This window comes from Ursus maritimus, unplaced genomic scaffold (assembly GCF_017311325.1).
Source record: "Ursus maritimus isolate PB19 unplaced genomic scaffold, ASM1731132v1 scaffold_1, whole genome shotgun sequence".
NCBI classification, from domain to species: Eukaryota; Metazoa; Chordata; class Mammalia; order Carnivora; family Ursidae; genus Ursus; species Ursus maritimus.
This window is the reverse complement of record NW_024423343.1, coordinates 86,215,673-86,238,526: the sequence shown is the minus strand read 5'-3', so window position 1 is coordinate 86,238,526 and position 22,854 is coordinate 86,215,673. Positions and strand designations below refer to the sequence as shown.

Genomic DNA, 22,854 nt, shown 5'->3' with positions numbered 1-22,854 from the left:
ACAGAGGAAGATCTGACAGGGACTGTGGATCAAAGCAGCACTAAGAGAGAAAGTAAAACCATTCTTTCCCTCACATACTTTCTTAATTTTCCTATTTCATCCACTTTCTTTATTCCGTGTCAGTTAAAATATTTAATGAGGTAGAAAAGATATAACATTGATTGGTCTTTCTATGGTTTTTTAGGACATTTCTTATAAATAACTTAAGTCAATGTTTTCTCTTCCAACTTCCCTGCCCAGCCTGCAGCACACGGCAGCTGACACAGGAAAAAAAAAAAGAAAAAGAAAAAGAAAGAAAGAAAGAAAACATTAAATTTGCTGTCATATCTCTTCTGTTTACTTTCAAACCACATCTTTTATTTAATTTACTGCTTAGGTTCTAAGGGTATGCAAACCCATAAGGAATGATGATTTCATCTACAGGCATGCTGTCCTTTTCCTTTAGCTTATTGTTTATGGAATCTTCAAAGTTTTGCTATGAACTTATGAAAAAGAAAACCAAAAACTGACACCAGTTTCTTCTCCGTTAGGTAGCCTTAGAATTACTTAGCTTTTCAGTCACCTAAAGGTGTCCAGGTGACCCAGGCAAGTTCATGTACTTCCCAAGGAGAGTAATTAGACCCATCTCAATAGGGAGAGAAGGAGGGATATTGTGTATTCTCCCCAACCTATTCACTCAACCTCTCACACACCAGAAGAGGAAATCAGAGTGACAAACTTTCTGAGCAACTCTTTTGGTTACCCCCCTCTGCCCCACCAGAAAGCCTGGTGTCTAAAACTTTCAGGGCAGTAATAAAAGATTTACAAGGATTTAGAGTTTTGCTTCCCTTCAAAAGGAGAAGAAATCAGAAAACTGATTTCTTGTAATATCCATTTCCACTCTGCCTTGTGGAATAAAAATAATGATAATAATATCTAAACTAAAGAAATAAAAGTATAATAGTACTTCAAATAACTTACAGATGATTCCACTACCGCCTCTCTCCATAGCCTCTCAAACTCAGACTTTTTATAGTACAAATTTCAATTCTTCATGTCTTACTTTATTTACATTTAAAAAGTAATAGGCGGGTTGTGTGTGTGTGTGCGTGTGTGTGCACACGTGCGTGCCCACATGTGTACACGCATATATACAACAGAGCACTGCACACACACGTTGCCCTGATGAAAGAAACAGAGAAGGAGTATCTGGAAGGAAGGACTTGGAGAGATAACTCCTTTTCCATTGTCCCTGAGCACTTCCACCCTCCTTTTCAAACTTCTTCATCTTTTAGGTACTATAAGGTTCCACTTGCTGCATGGATACGCAACCGAATTACTGATTTATAAGATAGACTGGCTTATGGGATATGGACCCAGAGAAGTCTTCCCTTAGGATGTGAAATGTGACTTACAAGGTCACCATGTGAACTAACTTAATATGAGAGAAAAATCAAATCCAAAAGATACAACTGTAATAAGTAATCTCTCATCAAAAAAGCTACCCATTGTTTATCCTAAACAAGTTAGTCCACTAACTTAAATCTATTCATTTCTAGTAAAAAGGTGTATGTTTGATTTCCCACAAGTGTCTTTAGTTTCAAACGTTACATTTTTCAGCAAGAACTTCAAGGCAATAGTTGTTGTTGCTGTTTTTAAGGTAGCCAATTGTTACGATTTTTACACTATTTTATCACAAAGAAAAGTTTTAACAGAAACTCAATTCACAAATGCAGTAGTTCTTGCCCAAGTATATGACTGAGATAGCTGTAACACAGAAATCAAGAATTTAGCTTAAGAAAGGGGAAATAACATTCTGAGTTATTTTTACTGTTATTCAGTGTCTGGAATTGATATTAGTTAGATTAAAACCTATCTATATTTTTTTGGAAGACTTATTGCTTCACCAGCAACATAAGAATTTAATACACACCTACCAGGTAGTAGGTGCCATATTTCATAAACCCAAACTTTATTTACCACCTTAGAAATTCTTTTTCATTGTTTCAAGAAAATCCACAGTAACTTATTAACTTCTGATGGTCCCTTTTATGACTTTTGTCTTAAAATCTACTTTCTGTATCTTTTGTCCAGTTTCTTCACATTCTAGCTTGATTTTTATCTTTATCCTAGTTTAATGTCTTTATTAAATTCTTCTTTCCTGCTTACAAATAACTGATAAAACCTGCCTTTTTTGGGGTCTACTTCTAGTTTGCTTTCCTTCTTTCTTCCAAATACTTACCCATTTTCCTCTACTTATTCCCAATATCTTACTATATTTTATCATTTTTAATCTTTTATAGGTAATATGAAATAACAGCTGATTTAATCTTCAAAAGTATTTGGCTCTTCCTAAACTAGTGTCAACCTTAGACGGTAAGCTACTCAAGTGTTTGTCCTCTTCCACAACTTTGCATCACCTTCTCATAGCATCTGTACTTCACATATCTCCTTTACCACCAATCTTGTCTAAAAATAGTCTTATTCACTGTATTTATTCCCTCACCATCCATTTTCTGCACCAACTCAAGGAGATCTGGCTTTTCTTTACCATTCCACTGAATTGACTCTTATGAAGGTAACCAAGAGATTATCTCCTATTTGCCAAGTTCAATGATCATCTAGTCTATACCTGCCCTGTTACCCACCCTTAATACCTTAACAATGCTAACTGATCCTCCCTTCTTAAATAATAACAATAATAATAATGATGATGATGATGATGATGATGATGATGATGATAATTTCTTATGAGGATCTTTCTATTAGTCCTGTGGTCCTCTTCTCTTTTTCTTATTTTATTAGTGCCTTTATTTTTTATTTCAATAGGTAATTTGAGTGTACTCCCCTACAACGACTATTACTTTATACATCCTCTGAGCTTTCTCTCTGTATTAAGCCCAAAATGAACACTTCTGTTCTAAATCTACTACCTGAGCCTCAGATCTCTATCTATCCAAATGTCTCTGAAACAGTTCCTTCTGAATGTCTACAGGTGTTCCACTCTCAGAATGCAGACCATCTTTATTACCTTATCCTTGATCCCACATGAACAAAATACCCACAAAAAATAAATTTGAAAATTAACAACAACAAAAAAAATGTAAAAAGAGGGAGAAAAAAGTTCACAAAATTTGTCTATTCTTTCCCATGTTTTGTCTATGTTTATTACCCAAGAAGACCTGTTATCCCACCTTTAAAAATTCTGTTGTATCTGTCTCTCTCCTTTTCCTCTTAGCTTTGGCTGTTCTGATAACCTCCTGTTTTATCTTTCTCATCTCAGCATTATAGTTTTCATTTGCACAAGCATAGTTTTTCCTCCCTTTTTTTGAAATGTAAATTTGATTGTATTGGGTTTCTTTTAGAACTTCAATGACTTTTTGGTGACTAGAAGGGGAAGTTCATGTTCCTTAAAATGGCATCAAAATACACCTTCACGTCCGGGCTCCTTCCTCTAACCTGCCTCATTTTTTTTTTTTTTTAACCACTTGCCAATATGGAACCTGGCTCTAACCATATCGAATTATTTTCAGCTTTCAGTTGTTAGTCTCTCTACTTGGAATTACCTTCTGTTTTGATCATTCTACCTTATTTATACTTCATTCCAACCCCCCAAAAACTTATATTTTTATATGTGCAATCATAAAACCTGATATACACCTTCATCTCTTTAAATAACTATCTTTATTTGGAGTTTTAAACTCCTCAAGGGCAGGCAGATGACTTATTATTTTATGTCTCAGTCCTTAATGCATTTTACCCAATGAAATGTGTTCAGTGAATGAAAATTTTTAAAGGGAAACTGGTTTAGAAAAATCTGTTTGGGGGCACCCGGGCGGCTCAGTCAGTTAAGTGTCTGCCTTTGGCTCAGGTCAGGATCTTAGCCCACATTGGGCTCCCTGCTCAGTGGGGAGTCTGCCTCTCCATCTCCCACTGCCCCTCCCCCGCTCATTCTCTGTCTCTGTCTCTCTCTCTCTCTCAAATAAATAAATAAAATCTTTAAAAGAAAGAAAAGAAAAATCTGGTGGGTCCAGATTTTAAGAGGCCTTAAATGTCAGACTAAAAAATTTGTTGTTTATTCTGCAAACATCAAGATTCCATTTGTGTTTCTATATCAGGGCCATGATTAAAAAAGCAAGGTGAATGCTTTCACAGCATTTACCATATGCCAAGTTCTATTCTCAGTTTATTTAATATTAATATACTCATTTAATTATTGACTCTTTTCTTACAGCTTGGGAAACTGAGGCACAGAATGGTTAAATATTTTACGCAAAGACACAGAGTGTAGGGGCTGAGGTTCTGTCCTAGGTCATCTGGCTTGCTGATTGGTGCCAGTACTCACTCTGAGAGCACGTTCAATAAAACATTATAGCATGACTAAAACCTTGGGATTAACTGGAAAGAGTAGAGGCAGGGAGACCAGTTAAAGGACTATTGTGTTAATTGAGGCTCAAGGCAGTTTGAAAGTGAAGATATTTCAAAGAATTGGATGATTTACTGATATGTGGACAGGTGGGTGATAAAATATGGTAGAAAGAGGAATCAAGGATAATACCAAAGTTTCCTGTCTAATCGTTAGGGAAAGGATGAGGCCATTTGAAAAACAGATATGAGAAGTGAAGGAGAGCATTTTTGGAGCAGTACATTCAGTATTCCATATGCCGGAAGAAATGTCCCATAAGCATGGCAGTAGAACTGAAGAGGTGAGAAATGATGAGAGTTTTGAAGTGAGCAAAGGGATAGAAACCAGAATAGAGAATATAGTCATAATTTCAGAGAACTCCAATAACTCCTCTCCAACAGCAATTAACAAAGTGTGGTCCATCTATATTAGCAGATGCCATATACCAAAAGGGTGAAACAACTCTGCTCTCAGGAACACACGGTGGAAAAGTTCAGGAAACACTTAGCATAATGATATTCCTAGGCTGATACTGCATACATTTACCTTTACAGTCCAATTCATCAGAATTGTCCCCACAGTCATTTTCACCATCACATAACTTGCTATGAGGAATGCAACGACGATTGTAGCAGGGCTTGAAACCTCTTCGACAGCTTCTGTTTTCTTATAAAGAAAAGCAGAAACATAATTGGAGGTCTTATAGAGATATTTTTACTAAAAAGAAAATCACAGATGAGTTCTCATTTCATAATGATTGGATCATCATAGATCTATAAAAAAAGCACTGTGCAGAATCAAAGTTCTGGATTAGAAAATTCATGCATTATCAACTAATTCATTCATTAAAGACCTTTTTGACTGAGTGCTTTAACTTCAGTGATTCATACTTGGAGATGTCTTCAAATTATACCCACATTATTGTTTCTGATATTTCCATCAGCATAGAAATAAACATATATTCAACTCTCGAGAAATAGGTCTGTACCTCAAAAGTCATAAGACACTCTCAACACCTATCTCCTTTGCATTTCATAAGGCTTTTATAACAAGAAAAAAAAAGTGGCAAAATATGTATTCCTGAATCAGTGAATCAGAGGGTTACCTAAATATCCATAAATTTCTCTTAAAAATCATCTAAAAATGTCTACCAGAATTTCCTAAGGAGAAGAATAATTGCCTCCTGAATTCTATTTACCTTAAAGAGAGTCTCCTGACATTTTCTGATTTCGGGCATAAGGTACCACTTAGAATAATAATAACTGCCATTTACCGAACACTAATTTTGTGCCTCTCTCTATATGGAGCAAATGTAAACATACATTTGTTTATTTAGTGCTCTAAACCAACATTCAAACTAGGTTTGTTTTGTAGTGAGGAACTAAAATATGGAGAAGTACCCTTGCTCATACTAGTCATACACCAGTAGGTTTAGGAACAAAGATTTAACCTCAGGTGTGATAACAAAGCCTCGAATCTACACCTAGGGTTGTCAAACTAGAGCCCACAGGCCAAATGCAGCCTGGGAGCCTGTTTTTATATAGCTCTGACACTAAGAATGGTTTTTATATTTGAAAATAATTGTAAAACAAATTTTTTAAATAAAGATATTTCACAAAGAGCATTTCTGGTCCACAAAACCTAAAATACTTAACTAGCTAACCTTTTGCAGATAAAGGTCACCAACCCCTGCTCATGTGAATATTATCTTGCTTCTCAGAAGGTAAAAATAATGTGAAATATATTCTCAAGACAATTCATAATAAATGCAAATTTTCAAGTTAATTATTATTACATTTTTATATCCTTTAATATTTTCATAGTGCATTGGGTATAGCCATTCATTCCAATGAATATGCCATTTGAGGTAAATTCACTAAAATTTTAGTTAGAGATCAGTCATGGGCAAATTACATCTGACTATCCTTTTAACTGAAAGCGTGTGATCCTGTAACATAAATGAATAAGAGAACTGCCTGCGAATTTCCCAAACTTTACCTTTCTCTTACTTTAACCATTCTTTGATTATTTAGGTATAATTATTATCTAACAGAACAAAGGAGAAAAGTAGAAACCAAATATAGCAATTCCACGTACAGATTCCTGATTTTTACAGAGCACACAATACCAATACTCTAATATTAGAATGCAAAAATAAATCATACCAATTTAGAAATAATCTGGAACAATTCTACAATAACCATTAATGGTTACACGTATACAACGTTCCAGGAAAACTATTGTTGTGAAGGCAAATATCAGTTGCTTACTGGACTCAAAAAGCCAATCTCTACTCCCATCAGAGAGTGAAAGGTTGCTATCACTTAGAGTCACCCACAGAGGAACAGCTGGAGGAATTGCATGTTTGATGAGGAGGATGGCTAATGCCATCAGCCTTTGCACCCGAAGACACTCAACCTGGGCTAATCCTGGAGGCAAGAATAAGGACAACACTTGATATCAGCTTAACAACATGCTATTATTGACTGACAGTAACCTTTGTTGCAGGGTAAGCTTATAATACCCACCAATAACTAATATTTCTGCCTTACGTTTTTAGGAATGTAAGCCTAAAACCTATCGCTACATGATGAGTAACTAGACAGCTTAAAAGAAAGGCCCCTTTTGTATTTAAACTTGCGCTTTGTAGGTGGGAAGCCATGAGGAAATTCTTCACTGAATACGGTGGGTCCCAAATAGGACATAAGGAATCCCTTTTGAACAAGAACACAAAGCCAAAATCAATTACCTTAGACCTACATGTTAATGAGAGACATTAAGGAAATCATATTTGTAAACTAAATGGAGGCAATCAAATCAAAAACTATGAAAATAATTTACAAACTTCTCTCTGAAGTGAGGACATACATCTCATATGAGACACTTACCACAGTAGAGCAGTTTTTCATCCGACTTATCCTTGCAGTGAGGCGCGCCATCACAGGTGAGCTGATAGTCAATACACTCTCCGTTTCCACACTCAAACTCTGAATACATGTTGCAAGATGAATTTTTAGCTGAAAGGGAAAAAAAGTCAGTGTTTTGACTCAATAACAAACATTTCTGATACCATGACAATTGTTCCCCTTAATCTTCACTATAAAACTAAACTAAAATTTATCAAAATATAAAATCAAATAAATGAAGGGCAATGGTTTATGGCATTTCTTTATAAAACAATTAAAAGGAACACCTTTTTGTTTGCTGTTTTTACATTTCTTTTCTAAAATTTTGGGAGTTGCCTCACTTCATTTTTCTTTTATACCTATTTGTGTATTTTTCTAATTATTTTGTGACTGTATATGTGTGGAAAGAAAAGTGGGCTTAAATTTGGGTGACTATACTTATGCATCTTGCTTAGCAGTCTACCTTAAAAATAAATAGTAAAAATGAGCCAGTTAAAGGAACTCTGTGCATATTGAGAGAGGTTTTTTGTGTGTTCCCTAATTGGAAACTATAATATATTCTTCAGTACATTGAAATTTTCCAGTATATAGAGTTCTTATTTTTATTTCTTTATTTTTGTTTGAGGAGAGTTGACGCTCAATATTACATTAGTTTCAGGTGTGGAGTTCCCATTTTTTTTTTAAAGATTTTATTTATTTATTTGACAGAGATAGAGACAGCCAGCTAGAGAGGGAACACAAGCAAGGGGAGTGGGAGAGGAAGAAGCAGGCTCCCAGCGGAGGAGCTTGATGTGGGGCTCGATCCCAGAACGCCCCAGAACGCCGGGATCACGCCCTGAGCCGAAGGCAGACGCCCAACGACTGAGCCACCCAGGCGCCCTGAGGAGTTCCCATTTTTAATGCTTGACTTGATTCACCTCATCTAAATCTGGCTCCAACTAATCTTCCTCCCCAGCTACCTTTTTAAGAAGTCTCTGTAGCGGCTTTCACCATTCAGAAGTACTGGAATTGCTGCAAGTGCCCTCATCGGCCTCATGTTCTATCCATGATGAGAGGCACTGGGGGCAGCACAGGGCCAGCCACTACTCCCCGAGACGCACAAGAAACTATGGGTTGAACTGGTGGACTCTGATCAACCGAAAAGCATGTGCACCAGAAGCTGCTGGGCTCCAAATGACCAGGGCCATAATGTCCCAACTTCTAAATCTCAAGATTTTCTAAGAAATTAAAAGTCTGGGTTTTTATGTAACTTGCTGAATCTGTGAGCCCAGACCAATAGCAGTAAATACAAACAAACAACAAACACACACACAAACAAAAAAACATCTTTCTATAGCTAGGTTTCATCCCTGGAATGCTAGTATGACCCCTGTTTTAGAAAGATCTCTCCTGGGGAAAATGGACCTATTTTTATTCTTAAGTAATAAATTCACCAGCAAACATTTGGAATCTAATTTTGTGGTTGCATTATGTGTTGTTTGCTTCCTTGTACTCACTCCATTGCTTGTCAAATAACTGTACAGTGAAATCCAGTCATGCTAATTATTTTGGAGATAATTGGAGTTCATTTATCTCTACTAATGCAGAAAACATAGCTTAATTTTATAATTTACTATCAATTTCTTTCCAAAGCTGTATTTTAGAAATATTCAATTACACAGCTACTAATACTATTTGAAGTTTCCAGTGTTTTATTTTTTATTATTCCTAGAATTTATCTCATTTTTACAGATTATCTATTTATCTACTTATGACTTCTAACTGAACTCTTTTTTTTTTGTTCTTTTTTTTTTTTCACTTTCCAAAAAAGTTTTTTTTTTTTTTTTTCTTGGTGAAGACTAAATTTGACTGTTCAGGTAGAAAATCATTTTAGAGAAAGTAACAAAGAATTTAAAAGTCTAAAAATATCATTCACTTCAAAGAAACAACTGTTAAGAAGGGTACTGGCATTACTGCACATTTGAGCATGAACTGAACAAAATTCACTTACTGAGAGGCTATAGACTTTCCCAACTTATTCTGCCTACTTTCAACACATCTTAACTTCTCACTTCTAATGAAAAGTAACTGTTATGATTGAAAATGCAAATTTTGCTTTTATAATCATTATGCCTCTGAGGGAAAAATATTCACAACAAAAATGTTTTTATTATGTAAAATCAAACCTTATATAAGCACAATTCTTGCTTAGGTATGTTCATTTGAAATAGCATTGAGTGTTTTATGCTTCTTTGCAGACACAAAAATGTGGTTCANNTCTCTAATTCTCTTACAAGGTAATTACTTCAATTATATTTGTTATTCTTATTTCTGTCGTGGATGTTGATAAGATTAGGAACGTTGTGTAAAATGGAATTGCCTAATCTTTCTGTCAAGAGTTATGACAACACATGGTTTTCCCTCCCTTGTCCTGAGGGAGGTGTTAGTAAATGGCCTTTCACCCCTTCAACACTGCCATTAACATTCATGAACTGCTCTGGGTGAACTAATTCAGATGTGGACATAGATATGTCAGAAACATCCTCATTTCCCAAAGATTCATTTGACAAGAAGTTACTCTCCAATCTCTCTGCTGGACCACAGGATTTCAATATGAATGCACCATGGATACAGGATGCTTCTATAAAGGTCTGTCAGCTCTGAGGAATCCAATATCACTCTACAGATGCATGTGAATACAACTATGGTTGTTTAAAAGATAGTTTTCTTTCTGATTCATTCCTTCTCATCAATAGAGAGAAGCAGGTGGCTTAGTAGGGACAGATGTATCTAATCTATTTTGGAGCAAGGACAGGCATCCACTGTATACAAATAAGCCTTGCTGTTTTGACTAAAGGCATTGCTTTTCTACTGGCCTGCAATGACCTGTGAAAGAAACATGAGTGATTCTAATGCATGGCTAACACTCCAGACTTACAGATGGCATCAGATCCAGACCATTACAGCTGAAACCACAGAGCAAACTGAAAGAGGGAGTTTAAGCAATTGCCTGAGCAATTCAAGGAAGTGTTAGGTTACTAAGAAATATGGGAATTTGTGGCCCAAATTATTAAAATTGGCTGTCTTCATTTAAAGTTCACTGGCCAAACGCATCATTCCCTTGTTTGCTTTGGCACAGTCTTAAAAGTCTTTTACTTCTTTTCACTAAGAGGTGCCCTTTAGGTTGTGGTACCAATTTGCAAAGTGAAAAGATATGTGTATATTCTTGTCTTAGGTGCAATGGTTTTCAAAGTAAACGATGTTAAAGTGCTTGTATTAAAGTACACAACAGATAAAAGAGAAGATCCTCCTGGTAAATAAAGACCAAAAGAAGACTGAGGATAAAAATGAAATATACTTACACCATCTGATACTTATTTTTATAATGTACACATATCCAGCTCTGTTGATTTTCTAAAATGAAGATATAACATGAAGATACAGAGAAGAGAAAAAAAAAAGCAAAACAATTGCCACATCCTGAGAGTGAGTTCACCAGTTTCCAACAAGATGTTTGTCTCTTGTCTTCCTTATATACAAATAGTCTTTTTTTTTTTTTTAAGATTTTATTTATTTATTTGACAGAGATAGAGACAACCAGCGAGAGAGGGAACACAAGCAGGGGGAGTGGGAGAGGAAGAAGCAGGCTCATAGCGGAGGAGCCTGATGTGGGGCTCGATCCCAGAACGCCGGGATCACGCCCTGAGCTGAAGGCAGACGCTTAACCTCTGTGCCACCCAGGCGCCCCTATATACAAATAGTCTTAAAGAAAAATTAACATTCTTTATGTTGTTGGCTAATTTCTCATGGCAATATTGGAACACTTGAACCCTTATTTATTTTGAAAACAGTTTGAAAACTTAGCTGCTAATAAGTGTATACTGTAATGGTACTAATTAAAGATTGGGAGGTATAAACATCATGCAAGGCTGCAATGTTACATTCTTAATTAACCGTTTGGAAATGATTACAGATAAGCTGCATAAGCCATTCTCTCTCATTTACATACTGTGATGGACTGAGTGGTTTTACTACAAGGCTACTGATCTACTGCCTATGTACTGGTTTATTTCAGCTTTAATTAATTTTGCTATTGACTTAATTCTCAAAGTTGTAACCACAACTTTTCAGATGATTTGCAGGTATCTTTAACTAATCCAACACCTTCCAGCCCACAATAGGGGGTACATCATTTGTCACTGTTCTGGTTATCATTATCTATCATATAGTGTTACAACCAAGTAGAATGGTGATCGAGTTCTTTTTAGACAAGAGAGATATGCCAACTGGGCCCCTAAGATTGGAGGAGAATACAACTTCATGAACACTAAAACAATTTTAATGTCCATGTGTGCCTTTTGAGTCATCGTGTCATATGTCATATTTCATATTTCAATTGTCTTTACTTACTCACACATCTGTTGTCATCTAGCAATATTCGATCCCCCCTGCAGGAACAATTCACTCTCCCATTAGGAGTTAAAAGGCACAGGTCATGGCAACCTCCATTTAATAATGAACATGGAGAAAGTTCACCTGCAATGAAGAGGCTTTATTGGTAACATTTTATATTGAATTTCTATTTATGTTAGATAGAGATTAAGAGCAAACTGTTAGGCTGTCCCCGTCTCACAAAGATATAAGCAAGGAAGATTCAGGACTTTTGAAAATCCAAACATCACAACAGCTATAAGAACATTAGAAAAACATGTAACATGCAAGTCACTACATCTTCGAGAACATTTGTCAAGGATGCCATGGCACTGAATGAACTAGTACCACTTAAAAACATACTGACACTTCAGGCTGCAATTTTTGTAGGTAGTCCAGTGATTAAAGAACTTTTAAGCCCAGATGTAAAGCGTATTTATCAAGAAGTATTATTTTCATGGAAACAACCTGATTTGACTATTCAAAGATTGAGAGTGAGAGAGAATAAATTTCCAGAAACAAGTGATTGAAAAGAAATTGTTCTTCTGGTGATAAATTAGGAACTACAGAAGTTACCTTGAGCATTTCAGATAATTTTAATATATTGAATAGTCAAATCCTGAACACTAGCTCCAGGAACTGTAAGAAAATAAAATCTAACTAAGTACTACTAGAAAACATAATTTTTTGAGAGATTATGTAATTAAGAAATACGTTTAGTTTTTAGTGTAACTTACAGCTATTGGTGTCATTGGCAACAGCTATGATTCCCATTGGTTGATGTGGAATATCAGAACGAAGAACTTTTGTATCTCCTCCTGTGTACTTGTTGGAACGCAGAATAGCTCTTCTTCCCCAGTCTGACCAGAAGATATAATTGTCATAAACAGCTAAACTGAGGAAAGTTCCTGGCCCAGATTTGACAATCACCTGAAATAAATTTGAGTATATGCATTAAATGAATAGATAGACATTCCTATACCCGCAACTATTTTTGCTCCAAAAAATTTTTAAAAATTAGTTGGATTTAATCAATAAAAATCATCAGAAAAAAATGCATTTTAGTAAATGTATTATCATAAAATTCTTAATAGCTTATTTTAAATGTTTCAATCATTCTTAGTGCTTACAATGTATTTATTTAACATTTTAAGTGTATTTCCATTAACTAATCATTCAGTTCATATAAGCAACTGCATTTTTTCAGTATTACAAAACAAAATCACCACGTCAAAAATACGAGATTATGGTTACTAATAAACATCTATCTTCATTAAAAATCATCAGACATCCAGTGAACACCCATCAAGCTCTCAAAACTATAAAAGGAATATAAAGAACTATAAGACACAGGTTTTTCCTTCAGGAAGTTTTCACCATGAATGGTTGAACCAGATATACACGTATTGGCAATAAAAGTTTAAAAGTAAAGACAAACCTGCTACTTAGACCAAAAGAAAGGGCTAGATTTACCTTCTCAACGAAACAACTAAGAAACTGAATAAAATATCTAAAACAAGGCTTTTCAGCACATGGGACATCAGGTAACAAAGGACAAGGATTCCTAATTAATTTAGGAAGTAAACTGAGTGAGTCTCCTGATGGCCACGGCTAACAGCCTGAGAGAGATTCAGGTAGCAGCATAGCACAAAAGAACCTGACAGAATGGAAACAACTCGCTGAGTGGGACAGGGCCGCGAACTAAAGGATGACAATGTGGTTAGATCTCGCAGGGCAGAGTGTCAGCTCACACAACCAGAAGAGAGAATGTGACATGAAAAATATAGAAAGAAAACAAATAATCTTACCACAGAGATATAATTATTCATCATTTTGAATTAAGAATATATATTTTCTCTCTACAACCCCCCCTCCCCCCCACCCAACTCCCAGGAAGAAGGCAGTCACTGAAAGCCAGAAAGAGGGCTGTCACCTGAACCTGATGATATTGGCACCCTGATCTTGATTTCTCAGCCTCTAGAACTGCAAGAAATAAATGTCTATTCCTTAAGCCACCCAGTCAATGGTATTTTGTTATAGAAGCACGGGCTGATGAAGCCAACAGTTTCACTCCTTCCTCTTAGAGGATCCAAGCTTTAAGATTTATATCTACTTTACATTTCAATAAATATTTTTTAAAAAATCAAAATGATGAAGGAAAGATTGTTTGCTATGAGAGTGTAAAAATGATAGCTGCTCTAATGTGCTATCTGGGAAGATTTTCCTAAGAAAGGAAACGATGAATAATCAATAGGAGAGGAAAACAGAAAGAAGGAAGGGCTTCAAGCAGAGGGAGTACATGTTCAGAGGGGAACAGAAAATGTGGGGAAAATGAACAAAGGTTAAGTGAGCATGAGGGTCACTCAGACATCTAAGACGATCCCATGAAGAGCGTGGTGAGAAGGGCAAATGTATAGGGCCTTCCTTCTTACAGACCAAGATTATGAATCTGAGTTTTGTTCTGAAGGTTATAGGAAATCACTCATGTTTTTAAAACACATTAATATCATTATTGGTTCGTAGTTTTAAAGATTATTCTGCCTCTGGTGTAGAGACTAGACTAGATAAAAACAAAAGAGCTGCAGAGAGACCAATTAAGATCAGCTGCATTTGTCCAAAAAAAAAAAAAAGATAACACTTGATGTTTTAAGAAGGGTGAGGAAGAATGCAAATAGCAGAGCAGTATCTGCAAATGAAGGACTTCCTACTTCACTTTTTATCAAGACTCCTGAGGCTTTTCCCTCGTTCATTAGTTCTTTTACCAATTTTCTTTCTTTCTTTCTTTCTTTCTTTCTTTCTTTCTTTCTTTCTTTCTTTCTTTCTTTCTTTCTTTCTTCTTTCTTTGTAAACAGTAAAAGCTAACACTTCACAAATGCTTACAATGCACAGGATGTGTATGCATTACATGTATAAAACCTAATTTCAATCTTCACAGTAACAGATAGAGACCATTTCATCTCACATTCACTGATGAGGATTGAAGCTTAACAAGGTTATACAATCAACCCAAGGTCACAGATTTATTAAGTGATTTCAGACCCAAAACAACTGAGATCTGATTTCAATTTTATATATAAAATTTGACTTAGGGGTGCCTGGGTAGCTCAGTTGGTTAAGCTTTTGCCTTTGGCCCCGGTCATGATCCCAGGGCAACTGAGATGGATCCCCACATAGGGCTTCCTGCTCAGTGGGGAGTCTGCTTCTCCCTTTCCCTCTGCCCCTTCCCCAGCTTGTGCTGTCTCTCGCTCACTTTCTCTCAAGTAAATAAAATCTTTTAAAAAAAATTTTCCTTAAAGAAAGTAGAGAAATTCTTTAATATTAGCATATATGCGCTGTCTTTATTATTTTATCTATGCTCCTTCAAGTTAGGAAGTATACTAATACTTTTGATTCCCTTTTCTATCCAGTATCATATTTTGCATGAACATAATACACATTTGATGAATCACTCAAAATTTTGAAAACAAAATTTTAATAGACATAAATAAAATTAGTTGGTTTTTAAATTGGTAACAAATAGCTAGGCTTTAGACAATGAAAGTTTTTCTATGTTGTTACCAAAAGTCTATTTGGTGTACAGCAACTTTTATGAATTTTGACACTGATTGAGTCTAGTAGTTTACTTCTCTACTTCTGCTGACACAGAGAAGAAGGAAAAAATCAACATTAAACTCAGTCTATAATTATGCATGTTGCTTTAATAGGGTACAATAGGTTCTACTAAGAATTGAGCTGACACCAGACATCTCATTTCACTGGTTAGAGTTCTATGTGGAACAGACACGTGAAATCCACTGAATTATACTTTCTCATCTCCATGTTAAAATATTTTTATCATAAGTTCACAAATACTGCACCTTGTAAGCCTAATCAGCATCTTTATTTACAGTGCAGAAGCTTTGTCATCATAAATTGCACTTTACCATATTATATGGTAATATACCATTATGGTATAATTTTGAGGCATTTTCACCTTGAACCTATAAATAGGCTCATGTTTCAAAATAATAATTCATGTTCATTCAGAAAATGCATTTCTTTTTTTTAATTTTTTTAATAATTTTTATTTTGTTATATTAGTCACCATACAGTACATCCCCAGTTTTTGATGCAATGTTCCATGATTCATTATTTGCGTATAACACCCAGTGCACCATGCAATATGTGCCCTCCTTAATACCCATCACCAGACTATCCCAATCCCCCAGCCCCCTCCCCTCTGAAGCCCTCAGTTTCTTGACACAGTCACTTAATCTCACATGTTTCCTCTAGATAGACAATTAAATTGGTGATGCCACATAGACTTGAAATTATGTGTCAGGAATTTAATCACTAATCATATGATTCCATCTTGAAACTTCCCTGGTGCCTTATTGAAAGCACTAGGACCAATGAGAGACTACAAAAATATTCAGTTTTATAAACCAGACAACCTATTTCCAACATCCAGACACTAAATGTTAAACCAAACAATTTAAAAGCCAAAAGAACAGGAAGCTTCCAAACACCCCAGTTGATTGCCTCACCTACAGGATCGTAAACAATCATCATGGGAAATGACAACTTGGCCCCTGCCACAGTCAGGCATGACAGTGTTACAGGTTGCAAAGAAACAACTGCCGTGCTTTCACTTTGGAGAGAATCGGTGATGTGGTCAATCAACAACTCAAAACTGAGAAATATCTAATTTAAGAATAGCTGGCTATATTTAACTTGCCTGAGTGAGTGTGAAGAATATAAGGTATCAAAATGTCATTAGTGTCCAAATAAATTTGAAAAGAACAACACTCAGAGCAACCATCTAAAAGACTGCCTAATGTGTTACCAGCCTCCGTTAAAGAGGCAAACCCGTCATAGAGGTAGATTAGAGAATGAATTACTTTGATTTTATACTCTTTCTTTCTGATCTCTCTGTTGACCATACTCAATCAGATGCCAAAGGACAAGTCAGGTGACCACAAGAAAGCCTGCTGGGGCAGAGAACAGGTGGAAGAAGGTGGGGGAAAGATCTTGAGGATATGCCTGAGAGAAGTAGTAGAAAGGAACCCTATTCTGAGGTTCATTATTTTTCCCCAAATAAGCTATTTGCCTTCTTGGAACTCAGTCCCCTAATCTATAAAATGGGATACTAAAAAGCAATGACTCAGCTTTTTAGGGAAGATATTCCCTAGGGTCACACAAAGGACTAAAAAGAAGAATAAACTGTGATATCCCAAAGTGTTATAGCCACTCCCAACTGGAATTTGAGCGTTTCTAATGTTTTGATTATTATGCCTTCATATATGATTGCAGTAATAAAGTTATAGTTTGTCCAAATTTCTAATTAAGATATATTAGACAGTTTGAGAATCAAAAGCTGATAGTATTAATAAAGAGTAAACTTAAAAAAACCTGAATCTATTTTTCAGTAAGTCCTTTCTGCTTTGAATTCCTTCCCAAAATGTCCACACTGTGAGACCCATTCAGGAGTGACTTGACTTCCTTGAGAATCCTTTCTCTGCTGCCCAAAGCAAATAGCTCCTTCCTCTGCATAATCAGGCAGTTTCTACACACATTCATTATAACATTCAACAGAGAATATCATAAGAGCTTATATTTTATCCATCTCCCTGGCAAGACTGAAATATTTGAAACCAGCAATTTTATCTTTTCATTTTTGTAACTCAAGCGCTTAGAACATATTTAACATTAGATGATTATTTATCAAATCAGTTAATAAAAGAGTGATTAAAAAACATTTCTTCTTGTGTTTGGGTTTCTTTCTTTTGCTTCTTACTTCTTTAAAGGTCTATTTATCTGAACTTTGAACTCAGCTTTGTACTTTATTTGATTGTGTACCGAAAGATATAATCTTTTCTTTGTAAAACTCTGTTACCAAATTTGTGTTTTACTGAAACACTGTAGGCATAATCTTCTCAGGAACACATTCATGCCTTTGATAAATATTTCAGTGCTGTTACTGTCTAGATCATTGTCTAAATACAACTCTCCTGGCATTTTAATATTTTACTAGAAGAAGTGAAGGGCTAGTCAAAGAAGTATATATTAAATAAAAACTCATATGTCAAAGCTATACTGAAATGCCAGTCTTAATTTTTCAAATTGGGATTTTTTGAATATCTGACAAAAATCAAATATTATTTTAGATGTTACATTGTAAGAAGTAAAAAAAAAATATCCTGCGCAAAAGGATGATTATTTGTAAGCATGAAGATGTGTTTTCCAGTGTGTGTATGTATGCATAAAACTGTACAGGTGAAGGGTAGAAACAAATTAATTCAACACTACATTTGTAAAGAAAGTATGGCCTAGGATTATCAGCCTGGGCTCTGAAGTCAGAATGTTTGGGACTGTTTTTGAACTTTTTCTTATTCTGCTACCTAAATTGTAATTTCACTTCTCCGGACCTTTCTTTCTTCTTCTTTAACAAAAACAGAATTAATTTGTATCAAAAAATTTTAGAAACTGTTAAATAATATTCATACAACACTTAGCATGGTTACATAGTAAGCTTTTCATAAATGTTTGGTATAATTATTTTTGCATGATGTGGTAGCAATGAAATAAGCTTGTAAAGGTACTATTTTAAAATACTCCGAGTCTTATTTCTATTTTCAAAAGTGTTACAAATGATAAAGAATCAACTTAAAAAATAAACTTTTACAAGAGATTTCCATTTGTAAAGAATGCTTTTTCAACTTCTGAGACCATTACATCACCAACCTGTGCTTAGAGGTAAAATTAATGTCTGCTTTGGTAAGATCCTTGAGTTCCATTTATTTTTTTGGTCAGACGTCAACTGGAAATTTCTACTAAGAGTCACAAAGGTTATGATGCCAATTTATTAACTTCGAGGGAAAATTAAAAAGCAGTGATTTTAATTAAGCAAGTCATATTACATTGAAGCTGACTGTCCTGAAACTCCTATCACCTTGAGTGTCAGAACTGTAACTGATTTCCAGTTTTGGAAATCAAAGATTTTTGTTTGTTGTACATGTGAGAGGGGTTATATATCTTTGGAACACACTGTTCTAAACATTCTAAACATTTGCTGTTCTAAACATTCTAAACATTTGCTAGCCAAAACAAAACAAAATAAAACAACAACAACAAAATAACCTTCATTTGAGTTGCGGAAAGGGAGGTGGGTGGGGGGATGAGGTAACTGTGTGATGGGCATTAAGGAGGGCACGTGATGTGATGAGTACTGGGTGTTACACTGAACTGATGAATCATTGAATATTATATCAAAAACCAATGGTGTACTATGCCTTGGTTAACTGAATTTAAATTAAAAAAATGAAGATCTAAAAAAATAACACCCATTTGATTTGTTAAATGTCACTTCGAGAAAGTGATGAAAGATTTGTGATTGAAGATTATATCCAAAATGTTTACTTAAGCATTTTTATTTATTTATATTATTATTTATAATATATAAAATTATAATATATGATATTATTATTTTACTGATACATTATATCTATTACATTTTATACATGTGGCCACAGGCTACTCCAAGGTCACTTCAATAAATGTGAAAATATTTATAAAAAAATGTAATGGTAGCAAGGTGAGTTAATAAAACTCTATTTGAATTTTCATAAATATGTGGTAATATCATCTTAAAATTCTTCTTTATTAATCAAGTTAAATGCATAACTGTTGAAAAAAATTAAAACTCAATGAAAACTACTGCAGGATCAGGCTGCATTGAGTACATATACTTTCATATACACATCTTCCTTACTACACATACAGTTTTCTTTTCAATCAACTTAGCTGAAGCATAATTTACATACAAAATGCATTGAACTTATTTTTAACAATTGCAATAATCATGCACACATTCCTTTCCACCTCCAATTCCCAACCTCACATCCTTTTCCTCAAAAGTGAACACTGTCATCAGTTTCTTGAGTGATAATATATTCTTATAAAATGCTGCTTATTTTTAGAATTGCAAAAAATCTTACACAGTTAAATGTCATTGCCTATAATCTTTAAAATAAAGAAACACACTGTAGAAATGTGTCTCAATTTAAAATTCATTTAATTCGATAGAAGTCTATTAGATGAAGCAGAAACTCAAAAAATTAACAGTAACACAAAAAAATGTAAGTAAAATGTAACAACTTTTTACATTCAGATGTAAGTCTATCTATACATCTAATCTTCTTTAAGATTCTTCAGTCCTTGAAATGATTTATGATGTCTTATATGATTTGACCCCTGCTACCTTCCTGGAATTATCACCTACTATTCTGCATTCTATTTGCACTCTATTCTGGCCACAATGCTCTCCTGATTGTGTCTCAAATATATGAAGCACACATAAAGTCTTTACACAGGTTGTTCTCTATGCCTGAGAGAGACCCTTCCCCAAAATACCCACTTGGCCAACCAGCTCACCCCCTTTCAAGAATTAGCTCAAAAACACTTTTTCAATGAAGGAGATTTATCTTGATTTCCCTACTACAACCTGCTTCCCTTTATTATGTCACACTCAATTTCTTTTTCCAGCTCTACTATGTATGTTATAAAATTAATGAACTACAAAAATATTGGGCTAGTGAAAAAAGCTAGTCACAAAGGACCATATATATTGCATGATTCTATTTATATGAAATGTCCAGAATACACAAATCCAGAGAGACAATAAATGGATTTATGGTTGACAAAGGACGGGAGGAGGGACAATCAAGGATTGATGGCTGAGGGTGCAAGGTTTCTCTGTAGTGTGATGAAATGTTCTAAAATTGTGATAATAGTTGCACAACTCTGCGAATATCTTATAAGCATATTATTTTATGTTTAATTTAAATGGGTGAACTGTATGCTATGAAATCGTGTTTTGGTCAATCTGTTTAAAAAAGAAAAAGAGGAAGGAAGAGGAAGAAGTGGTGGAGATGTGATTTGATTCCAGGCTCCAGGAACAATGCCCCTAACTGTGACAGCATAAGGGTAACTGAAAAAAAAAAAAAAGCAAAATATAATATCTGCTCTTAAAACATAAATATGTAGGCTACATTACCAAAATAATACATTTTATTTTTTTATAAAAATATACAAAAACACATATAGTAGATATATATATATATATGTATATATACGTATATATATATATATATATATATATATATATATACGTATATATACAATTATATCTACAATGTCCAGGTAATACAAGGACAATTGAAGATGTTAAACAATGCCATAGCATGGAATATGAAAATCTAGACTTTGAAACTCGACAAGCCATATTACCCGGTTTTTACAGCAGGAAATTGCATATAACAAATTCCAAATAACAATATTAAAGAGACATAATAAGTTAAAAAAATAGTATGTATCAGTGATTTACAATATATGGAATATATGGAATTTATCTGGATCCCAATTCAGACTGAGATGCAGATGAAAGGCTCATATATGTAGAATATCCTAAGGAATCCACAAAAAATTTACCAGAACTGATAGGTGAGCTGAGTAAGTTCAGAGAATAGAAAGAAAAATTTATTTGTATATACTAGCAAAAAAAGTTGGAAATTAAAATTAAATTAAATTGAAATTGTAATAACAACACTAAATATTACATACTCTGGGGCAGGAAAAGTATGAGTGTGGAATATATTGAGAGGGCAGAAAATAAGGACTTGTTCGAAAAATGATGGGGCATGTCAAGAGAATGCAGGATTCCACTTGCAAAGCTTCTCAATGGCCATATATGGGAAAATTTGAGTAACAAAAAATAATAGTAATATATTATAATGCATAGAATAAAAAATTTCTATGATTCCATACTGACATAAATAATTGAAAAAATAAAAGATAAATAAATAAATGGAAGGATGGCAAGGTAAAGTTCTTCCTTATGGGAGATTTCCAATTAAAAAGTGTAGAAAGACCGGTGATGGGTAGTAAGGAGGGCACGTATTGCATGGTGCACTGGGTGTTATACACAACTAATGAATCATCGAGCCTTACATCGGAAACCGGGGATGTACTGTATGGTGACTAACATAATATAATAAAAAAATCATTAAAAATAAATAAATAAATAAATAAATCAGTGGTTTTAAAATTAAAAAAAAGTGTAGAAAGAACTGATTGAAATCGAAAACTAACACTTGACATTGACTACAGTAATTGTTACAGTCAGGAATCATGGACAAATGCTAAAATCCAAAAAGTCTTTTCCCAAGAATATTTATTAATTTTGTAGGGACAAAAAGAGTACCTTTACAGTGGAATCAGATGTTACTTTAACCAAGTGATTAAACTTAACATCACTTCCAATGAGACATACCCTTGTTCTGTGTCTTTTGATGTGATACTCTAAGAAGGGCACTATATTACTATAGTAGTTTCTCTCCCAAAACTTTTAACCAGAATTAAATCATGAGAAAATATCAAATAAACCAAATTGAGGGACATTCTAAAACAATAAGCCAGTACTCTTCAGAAGTATCAAGACAAAATTAGAAAAAGATTGGGCAATGTCTTAGATTATAGGCAAATAAGGAAACAGGAAAATTAATTGCAATGTGTAATCCAGGACTGGAACTTGGTCCAGAAAAATAGACTTCATTGGTACAACTGAAATTTGAGAAAGATCTATAGATCAATTAATAGTTTAATATCAACTATAACTGCATAATTGTTATAATTGAATTATGAGGGAAGGGCATACAATACATACTATTTTTTTTTACTTATTATGTCTCAAATTATTTCAAAATTAAAGAGCTAAAATAAAACTACATAAGTATAAAATATTTAAAAAAACATTTAACAAAATGTGCACAAGATATGCATACCGAAAACTGACAAATATTAATGAGAAAATTAAAGAAGACATAAGACAAAATATACCATATTTATCAATCACAAGATTCATTACTACTAAAATATCAATTTTGCCCATAATTTATCTGTATATACAGTGAAATCTCAAATTTCAGCAAAATTTTTGTTGAAATTCTCAAACTGATTGTAAAATTTGCAAAAAGATAAAAAAAAAATCCAGAAAAGCCTATTCGTTATACTTATTTAATTTTTCACAAAGGTACAGAGATAATTCCATGAGGAAAAGGTGGTCTTTTCAACAAATGGAGTTGGAACAACTGGAGATATATATATATATATATATAT

General features: G+C 34.3%; 1 protein-coding gene across 1 annotated transcript in view; it reads right to left on the bottom strand.

The window, feature by feature from the left end:
- The window catches only part of LRP1B (LDL receptor related protein 1B), a 1,456,161-nt gene that overhangs the window by 268,613 nt on the left and 1,164,694 nt on the right, over positions 1-22,854 (bottom strand). Inside the window, exons 43-46 of the mRNA XM_008695867.2 lie at positions 12,438-12,630; positions 11,680-11,805; positions 7,273-7,401; positions 4,931-5,050 (exon numbers count right to left, since the gene is read on the bottom strand). Of these exons, the coding sequence (XP_008694089.2) occupies positions 4,931-5,050; positions 7,273-7,401; positions 11,680-11,805; positions 12,438-12,630 (568 nt within the window). The remainder of the gene's footprint in view (positions 1-4,930; positions 5,051-7,272; positions 7,402-11,679; positions 11,806-12,437; positions 12,631-22,854) is intronic.